At 48.2% G+C, this 22,331-nt stretch overlaps 1 protein-coding gene across 3 annotated transcripts; it reads right to left on the reverse strand.

Moving 5' to 3' along the window:
* Positions 1-918: 918 nt before the first annotated feature.
* Positions 919-21,570, reverse strand: Ap1m2 (adaptor related protein complex 1 subunit mu 2). 3 transcript variants are annotated; one of them, XM_087563077.1, is made up of 13 exons: positions 21,505-21,570; positions 18,489-18,737; positions 15,970-16,126; positions 15,696-15,763; positions 11,487-11,617; positions 11,248-11,395; positions 11,036-11,162; positions 8,537-8,679; positions 8,371-8,442; positions 4,788-4,946; positions 3,478-3,603; positions 1,874-1,949; positions 924-1,344 (listed from the first exon to the last, which is right to left on the reverse strand). In XM_087563077.1, the coding sequence occupies exons 2-13, from the start codon at positions 18,528-18,530 to the stop codon at positions 1,322-1,324; spliced, it is 1,272 nt and encodes a 423-aa protein (XP_087419203.1). In that variant the 5' UTR covers positions 18,531-18,737; positions 21,505-21,570; the 3' UTR covers positions 924-1,321.
* Between the last annotated feature and the right edge of the window lie 761 nt (positions 21,571-22,331).

Below are 22,331 nucleotides of genomic sequence, written 5' to 3' on the forward strand. Positions count from 1 at the left end.
CCCTGGGTTCGGTCCCCAGCTCCGAAAAGAAAAAAAAAAAAAAAAAAGAGAGAAAAAAAAGTAAAACTAAAACATGACAGAAGACAAGCCTTATTCATTAAAAGACATATTGCTCTTCCATAGGACTCAAGCTTGGATCCTAGCACCCACACCAGGCAGCATACAGCTGCCTGTGACTGCAGTTCCAGGAGAATCTGAAGCCTCTGGCCTCTGCGGACGCCAACACAGACCTCTGCACACCCACATATAGGTATATACACACACACACACACACACACAGAGGAAAATATTTAAAATATTTTCCTGAAGCCAGACAAAGTTGGAGATGTTGTGCATGTCAGTAATCCCAGCTCTTAGAAGCAGAGGCTTCATTGCTACTGGTGAAGCCTGAAACCAGCCTGGGTTACAAGAGACCTTGTCTCACAACTAAAAGCAAAACTGGAGAACACAGCTGGTCATGGGCCTCATGCCTGCCACCCACCTACGTGTGGAAGGCAGAGGCCAGAGGAAGGCTGAAAGTTAAAGGACAGCCAGGCCCTATCTTAAGAAATAAAAATCAGAACGAAAGAAAGACACTATAAAATAGGCAGTTGCTGCATGTACAAAGGGCCTGAGGCTCGAAAGTATTGAGTGCAGTACAGAACGGGAGCCTGGGAGGGCAGGAAGGTAGGCAGGGGTAGTGCAGTGGAGTAGACAGACCTGGAACTGCATAAATTTTTATGGCCACCAGGATTAAGCAGGGCAATGATGGACTGATAGATTTTATAGCAACTGCCACGGCTGCAAAGAGGATCAGACAGTGACAGGGAACAAGGGAGGGCTGTGGAGGAACCTGAACAGAAAAGATTGACAAGCAACCAATGGATGCTCCCACACGAGCCCTTCCAGTCATTCCCAGTCCCTAGTGAAGAAGCACAGTCACAGTTGTTAGACTCATTTTAATGACACCCTAAAACCCAGGTGGAGGGCCAGCGGCCTCGGCTCAGCAGCTATAAAAGGTGGGCCCTAGATCTGCCCGGCAGTTCACTGCAAGAAGGCACTCGTGGGGGAGGGGTAGCGCGGTCCAGGCCCTCTTATATTTCTTCATATAAAATCAGTGTGGGACAGCTCCAGGGGCGAGGGACACAGAGAAACCACCCCAGACAGTTGAGAGGTGAAGGGGGTTAGGTGCAGGCAGCCAGGATGTGTTAAGTCAGTGCCTAACCCTGAATGTGCAGACACACACACACACACACACACACACACACACACACACACACACACACAGCTCTTTAAAGTCTGCGGCTGGTATCTGGGGTGATGGAAGCCTCACTTCTCCCTTCTAGCTGGTCCGAAGTTGATAATCTGCAGGGAAAAAAAAGAGCAGGGACCATCTGAGAGCTGAGAGGGAAAAGGAGGAGAGAGTTCCAACACCCACAAAAATCTATCCTGGGTCCCGACACAGAATCACCCCTGGAAATACTTCACAATGCTTACTAGGGCTTGTAGGCTTGGGACGTGGCTCAAAAGTAGAACTACTGCCTAGAATTCCAGATGTGGCTGGATGTTAGAGCTCCTACTTAACCGTGCGTAAAGCCCTGGTTTCTAGCCTTACTCTCACATACACAAAAGAAAGTTTTGCTTAGATCAGGATGGGTGCCACACGGACTCCTCCACCTGGTAAGCATGCCCGCACCCAGGCAGCATCTGAACGTGCTAAGTATAACATTTTGCTGCAGCGGGCCGACCACTCCATTTTAAATATGTGGAAGCATGGTGAGGACAGGTTTGGTGCTAGCCATGCTACAATTTAGAACTGCCCCAACACGGCATGAAAGTCCCTACACCCCCTACCTCCTCACCCCCACTGTCCCAGAGAGCCCCAACACCTTACCACCACTCTGGGTGATGTAGCGGACCCAGGGCAGGGCCTGGTACCCGCTTTTCTCGATGATCTTCATGTAACGGACCTGGAAGATCATAAAGAGGATCAGCCAAGGAAGAGGGATGTGTCTTAGCAGGAAACTCCCTTCTAGAGTCCCCTGTGAGTACTTGGGGTAGACTCAGAGGTAGAGCCCCTGCCTAGCATGTGTCAGTCCCTGGGTTCAATCTCCAGTATTTGTGGGGGAAGGTATTGGGAGGATGAGTTGAACAGAGTCAGAAGGAAAAGTGGTGGCTTATGTCAAGAAAAGATAGGGGTTGGGGATTTAGCTCAGTGGTAGAACACTTGCCTAGCAAGCGCAAGGCCCTGGGTTTGGTCCCCAGCTCCGAAAAAAAAGAAAATATATAGGGCATGCTTTAGGATGATGCTAACTGGGAGTCTGAGCTCAATATGGGTGAAGAAGTGATCCAGGCCCATAGGGGAAGGAGCAGACTGGAGAATACAGAAGAGGGTTGGGGAGAAGGTCAAGAAAACAAAGGATACTCTCTCTGAGAGCAGGGAAAGCAGGGGCAGTGGCAGGGACGGTGGCACATGTAGATGTGAGTGGGGAGAGGGCAAAGTGCCAGCCTGAGAACAGAAGAGGCAGCATTCCCAGGCCAACGACAAAGAAGAAATAGAGAACTGAGCATGGGGACACATGACTTCATACCACTGCTTGGAAATCTAGACAAAAGGATGTCATAGCTTCAAGTCCAGTCTGGGTTGGATATTGAGTTGAGTCTAGTCTGGACTTCAGAGTAAGTCCTTGGCTAGCTTGGATTACAAAAAAAAAAAAAAAAAAAAAATGCCTGATGCGGTGGTGCACACCTCAGATCTCAGGACAGGTCTCTATGGCACAATGCCGTCTGGTCTACACAGCAAGTTCCTGGTTAGCCTGGCTACAGTGAGTTCCTGTCTCAAAAACAACACAACTAAAAAGGGGGATTGGACTGGTTGATTTTGTGTGTCAACTTGACACAAGCTAGTCATCGGAGAGGGAGGAGCCTCAGTTGAGGAAATGCCTCCATGAGATCCAGCTGTAAGGCATCTTCTCAATTAGTGATCAATGAAGGAGGGCCCAGGCCGTGGTGGGTGGTGCCATCTGTGGGCTGCTGGTCCTGGGTTCTATAAGAAAGCAGCCTGCGCAAGCCATGAAACACAAGCAGTAAGCAGCACCTCTCCATGGACTCTGCATCAGCTCCTGCCTCCAGGTTCCTGGCCTGCTTTGAGTTCCTGTCCTGACTTCCTCCAATGATGTGTGAGCTAAATAAATCCTTTCCTCCCAACTTGCTTTTTGGTTACAGTGTCTTGTCACGGCAATCCTTAGAAACCCTAACACAGGGCTGGAGAGATGGCTCAGCAGTTAAGAGCTCTGGCTGCTCTTCCAGAGGACCTGGATTAAAGTACCAGCATCCATACAGCAGATGGAAACCTGGAACCACGTGGTACACAGACGTATGCAAAACACTGATACACAAAATAAATAAATGCTGAAATGAATAAATGAGACATGACTTGGGAGGTGACTAAAGCCAGGAGGGAGGAAAGGAGGATACCTCCCCACCCTTGTTCCTCACCTGGATGCCGGAAACAGTAAAGTATGGAATCTCAAACTTGACACCGATGGGTGGCCGGCCCTCTACCTCCTCAGTTTCCACGCTGGGGAGGCCAAAATGGGCACGCATCAAGTACTCCTTGCCCCCCTGTGGACACACAGAGGCATCAGACTCTCTCAGAGTCATTCCATATCTCAGACAACCCTCACAGCAGTTGTACCTGTCCATTGCACAGACTCCAAACACAAGAGTGCTGGCTGAGACCCATAGGAAAAGTCTGTGCTAGTACAAGCAAGGGAAGGGTGCTAACTGTTGTTCCTCAGTCTGGAGGAGAGAGACAGACAGACAGACAGACAGACAGACAGACAGACAAAAACACACATACACACACAGAGTAACTATAAAATAAAGCCACTAGTGTTCCAAGAACGTGGGTCATATTTGTCACACACACACACACACACACACACACACACACACACACACACAATCTTTAATCCCAGTACTTGGGAGGCTGAGGCAAGTAGATTTCTATGAGTTCAAGACCAGCCCAGTCTATATAGCAAGTTCCAGTCCAGCCATGACTGCATAGTGACACCCTGTCTAAAAACCAACACCAACAAAAAATAATGTGGGTCAAATGTCATCCAACCCATTTTACAGATGAGCTGAGTTTATGAAAGAGAAACTAGGCACCAAGGCCATACATATCCCTGAAGGACTTGTGGGGGAAGGGAGGTGCTGTTTCACAAGGCCTCAGTTTCCCCACCTTTGACTGGTTTGGTTTGGATTTTTCTTTTTTTAAATATTTATTTATTATGTGTACAACATACAGCTTTCTGCCTGCATGTATGCCTGCAGGCCAGAAGAGGGCATCGGATCTCAATAGGGATGGTTGTGAGCCACCATGTGGTTGCTGGGAATTGAACTCAGGACCTCTGGAAGAGCAGTCAGTGCTCTTAACCTCTGAGCCATCTCTCCAGCCCAGGTTTGGATTTTTCAAGCAGGGTCTTATGCAGCTAGGTTAGATTAGAAGTAGTCATCAAGGTAAGGGTAAGTCTGAATTCTTTATCCTCCTGCCTCCATCTCCCAAATGGGAGAAAGACAGACATGGGCCACCACATACAGTGTACCAATCTGGAGCCAGATAGCCTGGGTTTCCCCTTCCTCGGCTCTCAAGGACAGCCATGTGCATCCGTGTAATCCTCATGCATCCTCCTCTAAGATGAGGTACTTGGGACGTTCTTCTCCTTCTGTCATGTGGCCTAGGCAAGCCCCACCAGCACCACCGAAATCCTCCCACCCTGGGCCCCACCTCTCCCAGTACTCACAGGGAAAGACTTGATGCTCCAAATGACGACATTCTTCTCAGGCACATACTTGGCACTGCCCACACTGGTCTTGAAGCGTGGAGAATCTGCATCGCTAGGTACAGGCACAGAGATTTCCACGCCGTTGGCCACCGACTGCTTCTTAAACTGACCCTTGGCCTGCCAGGAGAGAGCAGGAGGCAAAAAGAATTCACTCTGAGCAAGAGGTGGATGTTTGTGATCCCAGCTACTCTGGAGGTCGAAGTAGGAGGATCTCAAGTTCAAGGCCAACCTGAACTAGAGAGACTGCGTTCAAGGACACCTAGACAACTAAGTGGGATCCTTTTTGAAAATACGAAAATTAAAAAAAAAAAAATAATGGGAATCAAGCCTGGTGGCAGAAGGTTGGGGATTTAGCTCAGTGGTAGAGCGCTTGCCTAGCAAGCACAAGGCCCTGGGTTCAGTCCCCAGTTCTAAAAAAGAAAAAGAAAAAAACAAAACAAAACAAAAAAACAAAAAAACAAAAAAAACAAAACAAAACAAAAAAAAACACTGACTGCTCTTCCAGAGGTCCTGAGTTCAAATCCCAGCAACCACGTGGTGCCTCATAACCATCTGTAATGGGATCTGAAGACAACTACAGTGTATTTATGTATAACAAATAAATAAAAAATTAAAAAAAAATAAAAGGGCCTGGTGAGATGGCTCAGCAGGTCAAAGTGCTTCTGAGTTTGAGGACCCACACTGTAGAGAGAAGCAACTCCTGTAAGTTGTCCTCTTACCTCCATGCCATGTGCCTCCCCACACACATACACAAAATAAACAAAAATAAAACAGGGCCAGTGTGGTCGCACACACCTTAGTTCCAGCGCATGGGGGGAGGGGGGGGTACAGGCAGGAAGATCTGAGTTTGAGGCCAGCCTGGTCTACATAGCAAGTTTCAGGACAGCCAGGGCTACGCAGAAAAACCCTTGACACACCGCCCCCCATTAACTTAAATTACAATGTAATATAAGTAAGCAGGAGCCTGGTACAGTGGCACATGCCTTCAGCCCCAGCACTTGGGCAGCAGAGGCAGAGGCAGGCCTATCCCATGAGTTTTCAAGGCCAGCCTGGTCTAAATACTAAGTTCCAGGATAGCCAGATTTCATAGTGAGACCCTGTCTAAAATAAATAAATAGCTGGGTGGTGGTGCTGCACGTCTTTAATACCAACACTTGGGAGGCAGAAGCAGGTGAATCTGTGAGTTTTGAGGCCAGCTTACTCTACAGAGAGAGTTCCAGGACGGCCAGAGCCACACGGAAAAAACAAAAATAAAACAAAACAACAGAAAACAAACAATCCCGCAAAATTTTACAAATAACTAAATAAACAGACATATAAGGATCCGGGTGTGACGCCCCACTGTAATGTCAAATGGGGAAAGCAGGAGATCAGGAGTTCCAGGTCGTCCTGGACCCCCTAACCCCAAGAAACTAACTGGGTCACAAAGAAGAAAAAGACATTAAAGTAAAGGGGGGCTGGCTGGGAAGGGAGAAGTCAGCAGACTGAGAAGAAACAAAAGGGTGAGGATGTGCTACAGCATGTAAATTATGAAATGTCATAATGAAACTCATTGTAATATATGATAATATATGCTAATAAAGGGTTAGTGAGATGGTTCAGGGGGGAAAGGCACTTGCCACCGAGCCTGAGGACCTGAACCCCTGGACCCCACATAGTAGAAGTAGAGAACTGACTCCCTCAAATTGTACCCTGACCTCCACACGCATATACATGAATTAATAGTAAATAAACATGTAAACTAAGAAAATGTCAATTGGCCAATAAAACCTTTTCAAAGCCAGGTATCGTGGTGCAAACATGTTCAGAGGATGTCTCTAAGTTCAGAGCCAGCCAGGGCTGTATAACAAGATCAGGCATGATAAAAGCACTAATGGCCCACGCCTTTAATCCCACCCAGCACTAGAAAGGCTGAGGCAGGAGGATCTCCGTAAATTCAAAGCCAGCCTGGTCTACAAGGTGAGCTCCAGGACAGGACAGCCAGGACCACACAAAGGAATCCTTTTTTGAAAAAAAAAGACAAAAAACTGGAAAGATGGCTCATTGGTTAAGAGAACTTGTTACCACTTCAGGGGACTCAGTGTTGGTGCCTCGTACCCTCAGCTCAGTTCACAATAATCTGTAACTCAGTTCTATGGGATAGTACTCTCTTTTCTGGTCTCCAAGGCACACAGGATGCACATACATAAACACAGATAAACATCTATGTATATAAAATAGAGGGGTTGGGGATTTAGCTCAGTGGTAGAGCGCTTGCCTAGCAAGCGCAAGGCCCTGGGTTCGGTCCCCAACTCCGGAAAAAAAACAAAAAACAAAAAAAAAACAAAAACAAAAAATAGAAATACATCTTAAGGAGCAGGAGAAATGGCTCAGCACCTAAGAACACTGGCTTCCCTTCCAGAGGATCCAGGTTCAATTCCCAGCACCACATGGCAGCTCACAACTGTTCATAACTCCAGTTCCAGGGATCCGATGCCCTCACATAGACATTCATGCAGGCAAAACACAAGTGCACGTGAAATAAAAAATAAATAAAATTTTAAAACCTTAAACACATAAATAAGGGCTGAGAACACAGATTCATTTTTAGACCCATCTCTTAGGAGGCAGAGGCAGGCTGATCTCTGAATTTGAGGTTTTCCTGGTCTACAGAGTTCAGCCAGGATTACATAGTGAGATCTTGCTTTTAAAAAACAAAACAGGGGGCTGGAGAGATGGCTCAGTGGTTAAGAGCACCCGACTGCTCTTCCAGAGGTCATGAGTTCAATTCCCAGCAACCACATGGTGGCTCACAACCATCTGCAAAGAGATCCGATTCCCTCTTCTGGTGTATCTGAAGACAGCTACAGTGTACTTATATATAATAAATGAATAAATCTTTAAAAAAAAAACAAAACAAAACAGGACAAAAGACTGACTGGAGAGATGGCTCAGCGGTTAAGAGCACTGACTGCTCTTCCAGAGGTCCTGAGTTCAATTCCCAGCAACCACATGGTGGCTCACAACCATCTGTAATGGGATCCAATGTCCTCTTCTGGTGTGTCTGAAGACAGCTACAGTGTACTCACATATAAAATATATAAATTTTTTTAAAAAAGAAGAAGAAGGAGAAGGAGAAGGAGAAGAGGAGGAGGAAGAAGAAGAAGAAGAAGAAGAAGAAGAAGAAGAAGAAGAAGAAGAAGAAGAAGAAGAAGAAGACGACGACGACGACGACGACGACGACGACGACGACGACGAAGAAGGCTGCTTTTCCAGAGGATTCTAGTTTGATTCTCAGCACCTGAATGGCAACTCAAAACCACCCATAATTCCACTCCCAGGCCCAGGGGATCCAATCCCCTCTTCTAGCCTTTAATCCAGGCAAGTCTTGCATATCAATGTATATGTAAGCAAACCTCTCTCAAGCTTGCGTGCATGTGCACACACACACACACACACACACACAATTAAGGAAAAGAGCAGTTAAAAACAAACACAAATCCTAAATACCCAGTCAGAAATGCCATGGAGCCTGCACTGAGAAAGCCTCCCCTGGGCCTACCTTCACCATGATCTCCACTCGGCTGTGGGAGAATTTCTCAATGACTGACTCGATCCAGATCAGAGGTTTGACCTGCAACAGCAGAGAAAGCAGTTCTCACAGATTCTGACATCCACCCTTGGTCTACTGCCTAGCTTCTCCTGTGCTGGGCTGGGTCATGGCTCACCTGGGTGCTGAGACGGTAGGACATGAGTTCGAAGTCCCCATCCGGGGGTATGAAGGAGATGGTGCGGTCGTTGTCGAAGCGTGAAAGCCTCACACACTGGTGGAATTTCACATCTTCCAGCTCCACAGACTTGTTCTTGCTGCCTGAAACTCGGTGTGGAACAAGAAGGGTGACCCTGGAGCTGAGGAAAGGACCCTGCCCCACCATCTCTACCTTCTCTGGGTTTTCAGAAAAAGCAGCCTAGGGTCTGGGCTGAGCAGGACATGACACACAGCCCAGAGTCTGCACCCGACCCTGAGCTTCTGTTCTCTACGTTCATTGCATTTGGAGTTTATTTTTCTAACCCTTTTAGTAGGGTTTTTGTTTGTCTGCTTTCTGAAACTGTCTCTAACCTAACCTTGGCTGTTCTAGAATTCCATGCATAGACCAGGCTGGTTTCCAGCTCAGAGGCCTATTTGTCTCTGGGAGCCACTACACTCAGCACAAATTTTAGTATCTTAAATTATAAGGTTTGCATGTTTGGGTGATTTTATATGCAGCTGGTGCTGGTGCCCACAGAGGCCAGAAGGTGTTGTCAGATCTCTTGGAGATTGTAAATGGTGGTGAGCCACTTGCTGTAGGTGCTGGGAACCGAACTCAGGTCCTTGGCAGAACCAAGAAATGCCCTGAGCCACAGTGCTGCCTTTCCAGACCCTAGTTTCCCCTTTGTGTGCATGTGTACACTGTGAGTACACCTGTGTGCATGTATGCAATGTATGCATTCATGTGTACATGTGTAAACTCCAGGTTAATCAGTGCCTAACATCTCTAAATTATGCATTAATTTATTTACTTGGTAGGTGGAGCATGCTTGCCACAATGTGTTTGGTCAGAGGACAGTGTAGACATCAGCTCTTTCTGCCATGAGTCTTAGGGATTGAACTTAGATGGTCAGGCTTGCTGGCCAGTGCTTTAAGCTGCTGAGACATGCCCTTTTATTTTGAACACATAGCTGTGGTATGTCTGATCTGCTTCTTCCCTCCCACCGTGCCAAGGCACCAGATCTCGCTTTCTGACCTGCTGTGCCCTCCAATCTAGCTTACCTAGGAGCTTCTGGACGTTTCCCCTGTCTCTGCCTCCACTAAGCATAAGAGTGCCGAGACTTCATGAAAAGATGGCTCAGTGGTTAAGGGCACTGGCTACTCTTCTAGAGGACCTAGGTTCAGTTCCCAGCAACTATATGGGGGCTGGCAACTATCTGTAACTCCGACCCACGGGATCGGACACCTTCTTCTGGCTTCTGTGGGCAGTATGCATACATGGTGCAAGTACACACATATAGGGGAAATGCATGCACATAGTAAGTAATAAACAAGCAGACAGCATTATGAAGGAAATGCTGGGGTCTCAGCCCACACTGGCCATGGTTAGGGACCTCACTCTGTGTTTTCGAGCCAAGTGATTTTCCCTTGATCCATCTCTCTTGCCCTCTGGCTTTGATGCACAGTGTCTCATTCAACCAGAGCTCAGCTGGCTAGGCTGGCTAGACAGAACATTCTGGGGGGCTCCCCCACCTTACTCCCCCACTGCAACAGTTAGATAAACATGGCCATGATTAGCTTTTGTATTTCATTTGTTTTGGGGGACAGAGTTTCACTATGTAACTTTGGCTGTCCTAGAACTTGCTCTGCAGACCAGGCTAGCCTCGATCTCACAGAGATCCACCTGCTCAGCCTCGTATGTGCAGGGATTAAAGGGGTGCAGAGCCACAGTGGACCCCATGTCTGCTTCTCATGTGTTCCACACACATCTGAACTCAGGGCTTCATGTTGGTGTGAGCACACTTTACTGTGTGGGTCATGTCTTCTGTTCCTTTTCATTTCTGCTTGTATGTCCTGCTTTTGTTTCCTGTGTTTTGGTGTGATCTTTTCAGATAGGATCAGATATAGGCCACAGTGGCCCTCCAACTCACTGAGCAGCTGAAGATGACCTTGAACTCCTAATCCTAACTTCCAAGTGATGGGATTACCTATATGCAGCACTGTGTTTGCCCCCACCTGGTTTTTGGTTGGTTGGTTGGTTTAGTTGGGCCTGAGAAAGCATTTCTCCTTTGGCCTGAAACTTGCTGATTAGGCCAGGCTGGCACCCTGGGAATTCCCACTTGTCTCTGCCTCCTCTTAAAGCTCTTACTAATCTAAGGGGAAGATGACCTTGAACTCCTAACCCTTCTGCCTCGGCCTCCAGAGTGCTGAGGCGACAGGCAGGGACCACCATGCCGGCCCCTGTGAGTTGTTTAAATATTATTATTAGCCTGTCTCCCCCAACCAGAATGTCAAGGCCAGAAGTGGGCTTGGTCTGCAGTGCTCATTAACAAAGAAGCATTTGTTGGGTAAACTCGGCTGCCGACATGCAATCATTAGGGAATGTGACACTTATCTCAGCTGGCTGCTGTCTAGGAGGCCTCCGGTTACTTCCTAGCCTATTCCCAGGAAGAGGTTTCCCCTCCCCCCCGGTCCTTACGGCCAGTAAGCTCAAAGAGCACTCGGTCATTGAGGCCCAGCCGCAGCTCTGGCATCCCAGACAGAAACACCTTCAGCTTGATGGTGCCCACAATCTCGCTGAGCAAGACACTCCCATTAGCATTCACCTGCAAAGGGGGTTTCCCAACATGGGGTGTCAACAGGTACAGAGTCCCCCTCTCCTGCCCCCAGGACCTGGGGCACAGAACTCACCAGAAGGTTAACAGACTCGATGACATCAATGAAGACCTCGTTCTTTTTGTACTTGATGCCCTCGGAGCGCCAGGACACAGCATTGGTGACTGTCGGTGGCACTCGAGACTTGCCGGTCTCCAGCTTGTTGCCCTGCTGTGTGATGTACCTGTTGGAAAGAGCGGAGAGGGCGGCAGCTAGCACAGGGACACCTCAGAGGGACTGCCAGCCTCCTGTTCCGGCACCTCCCCTGCACTCACTCCTGCAGGATCTTGCTGTCCGTGGTCTGCGGAAAGCCGAAGTCCATCAGCTCGTCCAGCAGCTCGTACACAATGACAAAGTTGTCTCGGATGCTCTCCTCCTCCAGCTCCTTAAAGTACTCGCAGAAGACCTGGGTGCAGGAGGACAGACACCACGTAAACCGGGAACACACTCAGCCAGACAAATAAGCAATTATGGACTGCCTACTGTGTGTCTGGACGGCAAACAAAGAGACTAGGCCTTTCTCTCACAGAGCGATTTAATGAGGGAAGGGGACAAGTCCTGGATGTTGAGGGGACAAGTCCTGGATGTTGAGTGAGGAGGAGGGAAAAGGCAGTGGAAGCCTACACTGCGAAGCACCTGGAACACAGCTAGAGAGAGTGTCCATCGGCTTCTCTGGGTGTGGGTACGGTAGAGAGGCTGAAGGAAACCATCACCTTCCTTGTAGTAGATCAGGGCTCTACCACTGAGCCGCACCCCAACCCCTCACTGCGGGATTCTAGACAGGGGCTTTGCTGAGGAGCCACACTCCAGGCTGTTTTTTGAGATGGTCTGGCTGAGGAACATAGTTGGCCATAAACTTTCCATCCTCTTCTTGTAGCCCTTGAAGATCTAGAACGAGAGGTCTGGTCTATCTTGCTCCCCCTTCAAAAAAAATGTATGGAGGCCAAAGATGGTGGCTCATGTCTTTAGTTCAAGTACTGGGGAGGCAGATACCTGTGGGTCCTGGTGAGTTCAAGGTCAACCTGGTCTACATAGAGTTCCAAGATAGCCGGGACTAAATAGAGAGACCTTGTGTTAACAAACAAAACAAATGAACAAACAGAACAAGAGTGGGGCTAGAGAGATGGCTCAGTGGTTAAGAGCCGCTCGGCCTATGCATATTCCACACTCAGTTCCCAGCATCAAAATGGCAGCTCGAAACTGTCTGCAATGGTAGTCCCAGGAGGCCCTCTGTGTTCTGGCCTCTGTGGGCACTGCACACATGACATGCACAGACATACACGCAGGCAGAACACCCATATATATAAAGAAAAGTAAATAAAGATTTAATAAAGTGTATTTTGTAAATTTTAAAGGTGTGTGTACTATGCTTGTATCATGAGTCCTTCTGTATCAGACAGGTGACAGACAGGGCAAGTGGCAGAATGGACAGAGCAAGCGCCTGTCAGATGGCGTATGGCACAAGTGGACACAGTAAAACAGAGTTCGCAGATGCAATTCTTCAGCATAGAAAAACCAAAGTCAAAATGAAATAGACCAGGCAGATGGCTCCGCACGTAAAGCAACTTTTTGCCAAACCTGATGATCTAAGTACGACCCCCGGGACTCACGTGCTGGAAGGCGAGCTGACCTCTGGTCTCCACACCCGTGCCTCACACACAGACACACACTCACACAAGTAACTAAGTGCAAAAAATACTTCAATATAAAACACACCAGGTACACCTGTGATCCTGGAGGTTCAAGATCAGCTGGGCTGCATGACAGTCAAAAATAAACAGACACAACAGGCCATGGTGACCCACAGCTTTAATCTCTGCACTCGGGAGGCAGAGGCAGGTGACCTGAGTTCAAGGCTAGCCTGGTCTACAGATTGAGTCCCAGGACAGCCAGGCCTACACAGAGAAACCCAGTTTTAAAAAAACAAACCAATGGGCTGGAGAGATGGCTCAGCGGTTAAGAGCACCCGACTGCTCTTCCAGAGGTCATGAGTTCAATTCCCAGCAACCACATGGTGGCTCACAACCATCTGTAAAGAGATCTTGTGTATCTGAAGACAGCTACAGTGTACTTATATATAATAAATAAATAAATCTTAAAAAAAAAAGAAAACGTTAATGTGACGGTACTTTAAAAAAAAAAAAAAACCAATAATTAAAAGTAAATGAAACCACCTGCAGTCCTCCTGCCTGGAACCCTTTGACCTGTCAGTAACTCAAGGGTCCCCCAGAGTGACCCATGGTGGGATTGCACCTAGATTGGTCACTGGGACCACAGGAGCAATAGACATTGTTTACATGTCCCCAAGGAAGAGCAACAGCGCATGTGTGAATGTGAGTGTATGCCTTTGTGTGTGCATGTTGTGTACATATATGTCTGTATGTGTGTGTAGCATGTGTACATGTTTACGTGTGTGTACCGGCTCATGCATGTCCTGTGCATGTGTGTGGAGGTCAGAGGTCGACTCCCATCTTCCTCTATCATTCAACGCCTTCTTGTTTGTTTTCTTTTTTTTTTTTTTTTTTTTTTTTGGTTCTTTTTTTCGGAGCTGGGGACCGAACCCAGGGCCTTGCGCTTCCTAGGCAAGCACTCTACCACTGAGCTAAATCCCCAACCCCGTTTGTTTTCTTGAGACAGGGCCTCTCACTGTTCCCGGAGCTCATTGGCTAGGCTAGGGTCACTGGCCAGCAAATTCCAGGGAATCCACTGTGTCTGCTTCCCAAGCTGATGCGAGCACTGTGAGGCGGGCACTGTGAGGCGAGCCCTGTGAGGCGAGCCCTATGAGGCGTGCACTGTGCAGCTGTTTATGTAGATGCTGAAGACTGAACTCGGGTCTTCATGCATGACCAACAAGCAGCACCACAAACTATTCCCAATTTTATTTTAATAAATTATCATTATTATCAGCACTTGGGAGGCAGAAGCAAGCAGGTCTCTATTAGTTCCAGGTAAGATAGAGCTGAAATCATGTCTCAAGTTTCTAAAAATATATAAAATAATTAAAAGCCTTTCTGAGGTCTGGAGAGATGGCTCAGTGGTTAGGAGCACTGATTGCTCTTCCAGAGGTCATGAGTTCAATTCCCAGCAACCACATGGTGGCTCACAACCATCTGTAATGAGATCTGATGCCCTCTTCTGGTGTGTCTGAAGACAGCAACAGTGCACTCATATACATGAAATAAATGAATAAAAAAAAAAAAAAAGATGCTTGCTGTTCTTGCAGAGGACCCTGGTTCAGTTCCCAGCACCCACATAGCTGTTCAGAATCTCCTGCAGAAACTCCAGACCCAAGGAATCCAATGCCTTCTCTGGCTTCTGCAGGTACTATACACACACACACACACACACACACACACACAAGAAAAAAATAAATAAAACTTTTGGTTTCGGTTGGGGATTTAGCTCAGCAGTAGAGCGCTTGCCCTGGGTTCGGTCCCCAGCTCCAAAAAAAAGAAAAAAAAAAGAAAAAAGAAAAAGAAAAAAAACAAAACAAAAAAACTTTTGGTTTCCTCTGGCCTCCTTGGGCATGTGGTGCACAAACATACATTCAGGCACATTCATACACATAAATTGCAAAAAATTTTAAAATTATCTTGCTGCTGGGCACTGTGGTACATGTCTTAATTTCAGCACCTGGAAGTGAGTTCAGGGATAGCCTGGTTTCTACACCAAGTTCTAAGCCAGCCAGGACTACAAAGTGAGACACTGCCCACCAAAAAAAGAAAGAAAAATATCATTCATTCATATCTATCTATCTATCTATCTATCTATCTATCTATCTATCCAGTGATTTTTCAACCTTCCTAATGCTACAACCCATTAATAAAGTTTCTCCTGTTGTGGTGACCCCAACCATAAAATTATTTCATCGCTACTTCATAACTGTAATTTTGCTACTGTTATGAATTGAACACAAACATCTGCTATGTGACCTCTGTGGGAGGGCCAGTCGACCCCCAGAGGGGTCGCAGCCCCCGGGTTGAGAAACACTGATTAAAGTGTTTCATGTATACCTGAAACCACAAATACATTTCTTCAAGTCTAGAATACTTCACAACACATTCCCAAAGATTCCGACTTCTGGAGCACTTCAGTGCCAAGCACACGGATGCACACCTGCATCTCCTGGGGAGGAAGACGTCCTCCCTCAGCATCTGAAGCTCGCTCTGCCTGAACCCCTCGGCTTAGCTCTGTTCACACCTCAAAGCCTCTTTGTCCACTATGTTCTATTGGGGACACTTTCTCTACAGTACTTCATTCTTTTCCTTCTCCCCTACTTACAATAGCACCCTGTAACGTTCCAGGCACAGAGGCAAGGGATTAGACCTGTATGTAGCTCAGCTGTGGGTGAGAGGTTGTGAGGAGGCTTTAATGGGCATGGTCAGAAGCCGGCATCTGACAGGGGCGAGCTTAACCAGCAGACAAGCAGACCAGCTAGCCAATGAGAGGCCAAACCAGCTAGCTAATGAGAGGCCAGGACCTACCTCCACAGTCTTGTACAGAAAGGAGTACACCAGAGAGGCGTTGGCGTTCTTCAGTGTGGTGGCCACCACTGGTGCAGTAAGGTTAAGGAAAATGTGCCATTTTTGAGGGAGTGGAGTTACATGTCCCCTGTTATGCCCCCCGCCCCCACCCCATTTCTACTACCCCTTACCCCAGGCACAGCCTGAGTTAAGGCACATGAACCGGGCAAATCCTGCTCTTAGGTCACCGCCCTCTGAATCAGGTTCCTGGCGCTCCTTCCCACAATGAGGATGCAGTAGAGATTGCTGTGTTTGATCCACAAGAAGTGCACTCGGCCGTGGCTCAGCAGCGGGGCCAGCATACCCTCCTCCTCCCGTTGCATAAGCAGAGGCATGAAGTGGTCAATCTCCGTCATGGGCACATCGCCTTTGTAGTTTCGGCTAATCAGAGGCTAAGGGGAGAGAGACAGGACTAAGTCACCACCAGCGCACAGACCTAGGGCCTTAGGATGTCTAATTCTCTTCTAACTTTCTTTTATGCCCCCCACACTGGCCTCTTTTGTTTTATGGAGGGGATGATACCTCAGGTAGCATAGGCTGCCCTTGACCCCAGATGTCACAGAGGATGACCTTGAACTCTTGATCCCCCTGCTTCCATCCTGGCGAGAGCTACCGTTACAAACCCTCTAGGAGTAAATTACCTCCCCGACTGTCTTTCCTTTTCTGATTAATTTAGGCACCTTTTCTACGAAGCCCCAGCTGGTCTCAACTTCTCAATCCTCCTGCCTCGGTTTCTAGAGTGCTGGGGTCACAGTGTTTGTCACCATATCACACTCTGTGTGCAATTCAGTGAGGGGCCTAGCTAGGACTCTACCTCTGTACGCCTCGGTTTTCATGCCTGTTATGTAGGTACCTGACACCCACAGCTAAAAGTGTCCTGGGTGCATACTGAACACCATCAACATTCTGCCAGTACGTGTTATGCTGGGGATGGGCTTGTGGGGTAGAGGCGGAAGTGCAAGGCCATCCTCGGCTACATAGTAAGTGCAAAGCCAACCTAAACTACATGAGGTTCTGACAAAAAAATAAATAAATGAAAAATAAGGAACATGGGCTCAGCAGTAGAGGACCATCCTACTGCGTATGAGGTCCTTCCGACATCAATCAGTGGACGTGCTAGGCCTTGTCTTTCTTACCAAGGGCCTGTCGTCAGAGTTAGCAGGGAAGCTTGAGGCAAAAGGATAGCAGGTCCAAAGCCTAGCAAAGCTCCAGAGTGAATCTGAAGCCAGCCTGGGGAATTCAACCAGATACCATTTCAAATTTAAACCGCACAGGAGGGACCGCAAGAGAACTCAGGGGTTCTCAGTGGTTGAAGGGTCTCGCCGCCGAGCCTGGTGGCCAGAGGTCCAAGCCACACACGTGGGGATAGGACAGAACAGACTCTCACACAGGCAGAGCAAATAAGTGTAATTTTTAAATAGTATGAGGAGGATTAAGATGTAATTTAGTTGGGCTGGAGGGATGGTTCAGTGGTTAAGATCACCAACTGCTCTTCCAGAGGTCCTGAGTTCAAATCCCAGCAACCACATGGTGGCACACAGTCATCTGTATTGGGATCTGGTGTGTCTACAGACAGTTAGGTATACATTAAATAAATAAATAAATAAATAAATAAATAAATAAATAAAATCTTTAAGACGTAATTTAGTGGCAGTATGCTGGCTTAGCTTGGGTTCCGCCCCCACCACTGAGGAGGAAGAGGAGGAAGAACCTTTCCTGAGGAATTCAGTGCCTGCCTCAGCCTTGAGGTAGGTGTCTTTGGGTCCATTTTCCAGACTGAAGAAGCTGAGGTTTAAAACTATGTCCACAAAAAGCTGAGAGGTGGACCTGAACCTCTTCCCCTCCTGGGCCGTTCTTGTTCAAGGTTATTTATTTCTTTGTCTTGCTATTGTAGCCCAGGCTGGCCTTGCCCTCCTGAGCTCAGGTCATCTCTCTGACTCAGCTTCCACAGTAGCTAGAGTGACAGGTGCATGGTAAAACACCTGGCCTCCTTGTCCTTCTTGGATCTTTTTACAGGCACTATTTTTTGTGTGTATGGAGTGTGTGCATGTGCGTGTGTGTCTGTGTGTCTGTGTGTTTGTGTGTGTCTGTGTGTCTGTGTGTTTGTGTGTGTCTGTGTGGGTGTGGTCAGAGGACAACTTTGTAGGTTGTCTCCATTCCCCTTTACTTGGGTTTGGGTCAGGTTACCAGACTTACACAGCCAGTGTCTGGGCTTGTTGAGCCTGTTTTGGTTTTGAGGCAGTGAGTGTCACGTAGCTCAGGCCCGATTCAAACTCCCTTGATTTCCTGATCCCTCTGCCTCCACCTCCCAAGAGCTGGAATTGGGACTGTTTATGCAGTGCACTGGGATCACACCTAGGTCTGTGTGCTAGGCCAGCTGGCTGACAACTGAGGCACACGACCTTGTGTCATTATGTTACAGGGATCTCGTTTTCATCTCTACTGCTGTCATTGTCACAGGAGAAGCGACAGTCGACTTGCAAGGATAGGGGTATGGCCTTCTACTCCAGAGTTACACTTGGCCCATTTATTGAACTCCGGAGTTGCAGAAGGGCTGTGCTCACTGGTTCAGGGCGCTCAGATGGTGGATATCTTTCTTATTCTCATTTTTACAAACAGGAGAAATGACGCTCAGAGAGGTGAAACCCCTTGCCACAGATGCCGGCTGAAGAGGGCGGGTCCCCAGCTCCCGGTCCTGTGCCCTGGGCCCTCGTGCTCGCCCGTCGAACCACGATCCCTTGCCCTCTGCCTCACCTTGCCCTTGACGTCCAAAATGAAGACTGCCGAGGCCGACATGGTGGCGCCCGGTGAAGCTAGGAGGCGAGAGCGAGCTGCAGAGGCGGCAGCGCTGCTGCTTCCTTCTTCCTGCGGAAGCGCCTTCGCCCAGGTGAGCCGCCAGGTGAGCGCGTCTTAAAGGGGAGGCCGCCAGGTGAATGCGTCTTAAAGGGGAGGCCGCCAGGTGAGCGGCACGGTCGGCAGCAAATGCCAAGGCTGCTCCAAGAGCTAGGAAAGGCAGAACAGAGGTGCGACTGCAGCCCTAACCCACGTTTCTTTGGGGATCAGGAATGCCTGGGTGGATGGTGAAACTCCAGGACATTTATCCATTGATCCTTCAACTCACCCACCGCCCCCCTCGCCCACCGTACGTCTATTCATTCATCCTCTTATCCGCCCACCCCGTCTCCACCCACACTCCCATTCCAGTCAGCTATCCATCCCTCACCCCCTCCCACATACATATACACATTCACATCAACATCTACTAACCCACCCACGCATCCACCCACCCACCAGGGCATCCGTCTGTTCATGTGTCTGTATAGCTTGTTCAATCACCTACACCTACAGTATCAACAGGACTTTGCCTGTTTTCTATGTGTGACCCGGTGCCCACCACTAGGTGTTCAGTAATGTAATCCTTCTCACACTATACATTTTACTACTTTCTGTTATAGTTGTTGTTGTTGTTATTGATTGACTGGTTTGGGTTTTTTTTTTTTTTTCTTCAAAACAGGGTTTCCCTGTGTATCCGTAGCTGTCCTGGAACTCACTCTGTAGACCAGGCTGGCTGCCTGTGTCTGCTGGGATTAAAGGCGCCTGTGTAATTTTTTTGTTTGTTTGTTTTTGCTTATCGTTTGTGTTGTGTTGTGTTGTTAATTCTAGAAGAGTTCATTATGTGGTCCAGACCGGCACAGCCTTACAAGTTCTGTGATTACAGTCATGAGCCACCAGGCCTGACTTTGTTTTTTGTTTTCTAATTTCATTCATTTTTTTTTAAAGCCCAAGCTATCCTTAAATTCAAGATCGTTCTGTCTCTACTTTCCCGTTGCTGGGATACCGTTTTGCGGAGGGTAGTGTGTGTGTTGGGGGGAACAACAAAAAAACCAAAACCACTCCAAACCTTAACCAAGCCTAAGCATAGCGCTCCGCTGTGGAAGAAACGTTTCCTGAGAGGCCGCCAGGGGGCGACAAAGCCCGCTTGGGCATCGTGGCTGCCGCCGACCTTTATCAGGCCCAGAGTCCAGATGGAGCTATGAGAATCGCCCACGGGAATTGTCTTAAAGCAGAGATGGGGCCTGTATGAAGAGCTTACGAGCCGAGCACAGTCAGTCTGTCTCAGGACCACACAGCCAGGTTAACAAGCCACTCTTCCATTATTCTGGTTGTTTTTACGGCCCTAGGGGGATTGAATGCCCACCGTTGCCAGTGCCAGGCTAGCACTGTGCCCCTGGTTATACCCCCAGCCCTTAATGTTTTTGACCGGGGCCTCCATGTATAGGACAGACTAACCTTAAATTCCCAACTCTTCCACCTAACCCTTACTAGTAGTTGTGTAATCTTCACGCTTGTCATAAATACCTTCCAAGAAGAAACGCTACAGATAACCACACCTACACCCTTTTTAAAGACCCGTCTAGCCCAAGCCTTCTACAGCACAGGAGCATCTTGAACTCCTGAACGGTGGAACCCAGGACTTTGGGTATGCTAGGCAAACTCTACCCGCTAAACTAAGCCATCATTTTCTGGATAACCGTTTGAGGGAACCAGAGAGCTGCTGATAGCTTCGCTTGGCAAGATAAGGAGCCCGAAGGTTAGCTCCAAGAGGGTACAGTCATCCAACGGTTTTGTTTGTCTGCTTTTGTTATTAGTGTTATTATATAGTTCCAGACAGCCTGGAAACCATTATCTGCCTCGGTGCTGGGGAATCACAGGAATCCACAATTATGCTCCATTTTTGTGGTGCTGGGGCTAGAACCCAAGCAATCTTGCGTGCTAGGCCCATGATCTACCAACTGAGCTCCAGCCCCAAGCTTTTAGCTTGGCTCCACTCACAAGTTCATAGGAGAGGGATCCTTCCTGATTATCTGCAGCCTGGGCTGGGCTCACCCCTGTTGGGGGTGGGGTGGGCAGATCCCTGGGACTTTTAATCCCAGCACTCTCCAGGTAGAAGCAGGCAGATCTCTATAGTCAGTTCCAGGTCAGCCAGGGCTGACTGTCGCCTTGACTAAAAACCAAACACAACTCCAAATAAGGTGGGGGGTAGGGGTGGTCGGTGAAATGGCTCAAAGGTGCTTCCTTCTGCACCTGGGTCTAGTCTCCAGGTGCTCCATGACCAATGGGAGAGACCGACTCCTGGAGGTCATCCTCTGACCTCTACACGTACACACGAAAAATAAATTAAGTATCATTTTAAAGAAAGGTGGCTGGCTCCTGAGGAGGGAGTGTGTCTGGAGTTGTCCTCGGGCCTCTGGACTTGAATGTGCACAGCACAAAACCAGCAAAACTCTCTTGGGACCTGAGATCCATTCACATGGTAAATGGAACCCAGAAGCCTGGGCCCGGCGCCCTGGAATCTGAAACTCAAGGCCTATTTAGCTAAAAAATTCATGAGACCAAGAGCCTTAGTGGGGGCAGAGAACAGACTAGCACTGTCTTGTCCCAGCCAGCCCAGCCCAGTCTGGCCTAGCCCAACCCACTCTGGCTCCATAGCTGCCACCAATCCCCAGAAGTGGTGGCTTTGTCCCAGTTCGTCCTAAATATCTTGTCCTTGCCCTTCCCCTCCCCATGTCCCACCTCAGCTTCTAATTATCAGCCTCCTTCCTTCTCCTCCCTCTAAATCTGTCTAACTCACTGATCACCCATGGCCCACCCTCCCTCTCACACCTATAGCTTCCAAACCATCAGTCAGATTCCTGCTGACCACAAGGGCTCTACACTTAGTGATTTCCCTCCTCTTCCTGGCTCTGACCCCTCATTGCAAAACACTCACCAAATTTGCTCTCTTTGTGTCAGTCTTTCTCTGTGCAGAGGTCCCTCTGACTTCCCATTTTATGTCATGGACACAGACCTTCCCCTGGGTATTCCTGTGCCCTGCAGGCACCTACCACAATTGGCTTGTAACCCTGGTGTGTGTGTGTGTGTGTGTTTGTTTGTTTGTTTGAGGCAGGAATTTTTTTTGTATTGCCTTGGCTACTCATTCAGTAGACCAGGCTGGCCTTGAATTCAGAGATCCACCTGCTTCTGCCTCCCATGTGCTGGGGTTAAAGGTGTGCACCACCACCACCCAGCTTGTTGATGTTTCTAGATGGTCTGGCTTTGAACTGCTTGCTGATCCCCTGTTTCCACTTCCTGAATGTTGGGAAGACCACCTGCCTGCCATACTGTGCTTGTATAGTGTATTTTTTTTTTTTTGGCCTTATGTCATTTTATTGAGAGAGAAAACACCCAGTGCCCAGACCTATGACTTAAAAGACCAGACTAGCACTGTGTTTCTAGGTGGAGGCCTGGTTTCTCAACTCAGAGGCAGGGTCTCCAGCCCCCACAGCCTGGTTTTCAGAGAGGGTCCCACGGGGCAAGTCTGTGTACTTGCAGGCAGAACCTCGAGGCACGTTCCAATATCTAGTTTTTTAAAGATTTATTTATTTATATATGAGTACACTGTAGCTGTCTTCAGACACACCAGAAGAGGGCATCAGACCCCATTACAGATGGTTGTGAGCCACCATGTGGTTGCTGGGCCATCTCTCCAGCCCTAATATCTATTTTAAAACATTACCTTTTCTTTTTTCCATGTGGAAGAGACTTATTGGGACAACA

This window comes from Rattus norvegicus, chromosome 8 (assembly GCF_021556685.1).
Source record: "Rattus norvegicus strain SHRSP/BbbUtx chromosome 8, alternate assembly SHRSP_T2T, whole genome shotgun sequence".
NCBI classification, from domain to species: Eukaryota; Metazoa; Chordata; class Mammalia; order Rodentia; family Muridae; genus Rattus; species Rattus norvegicus.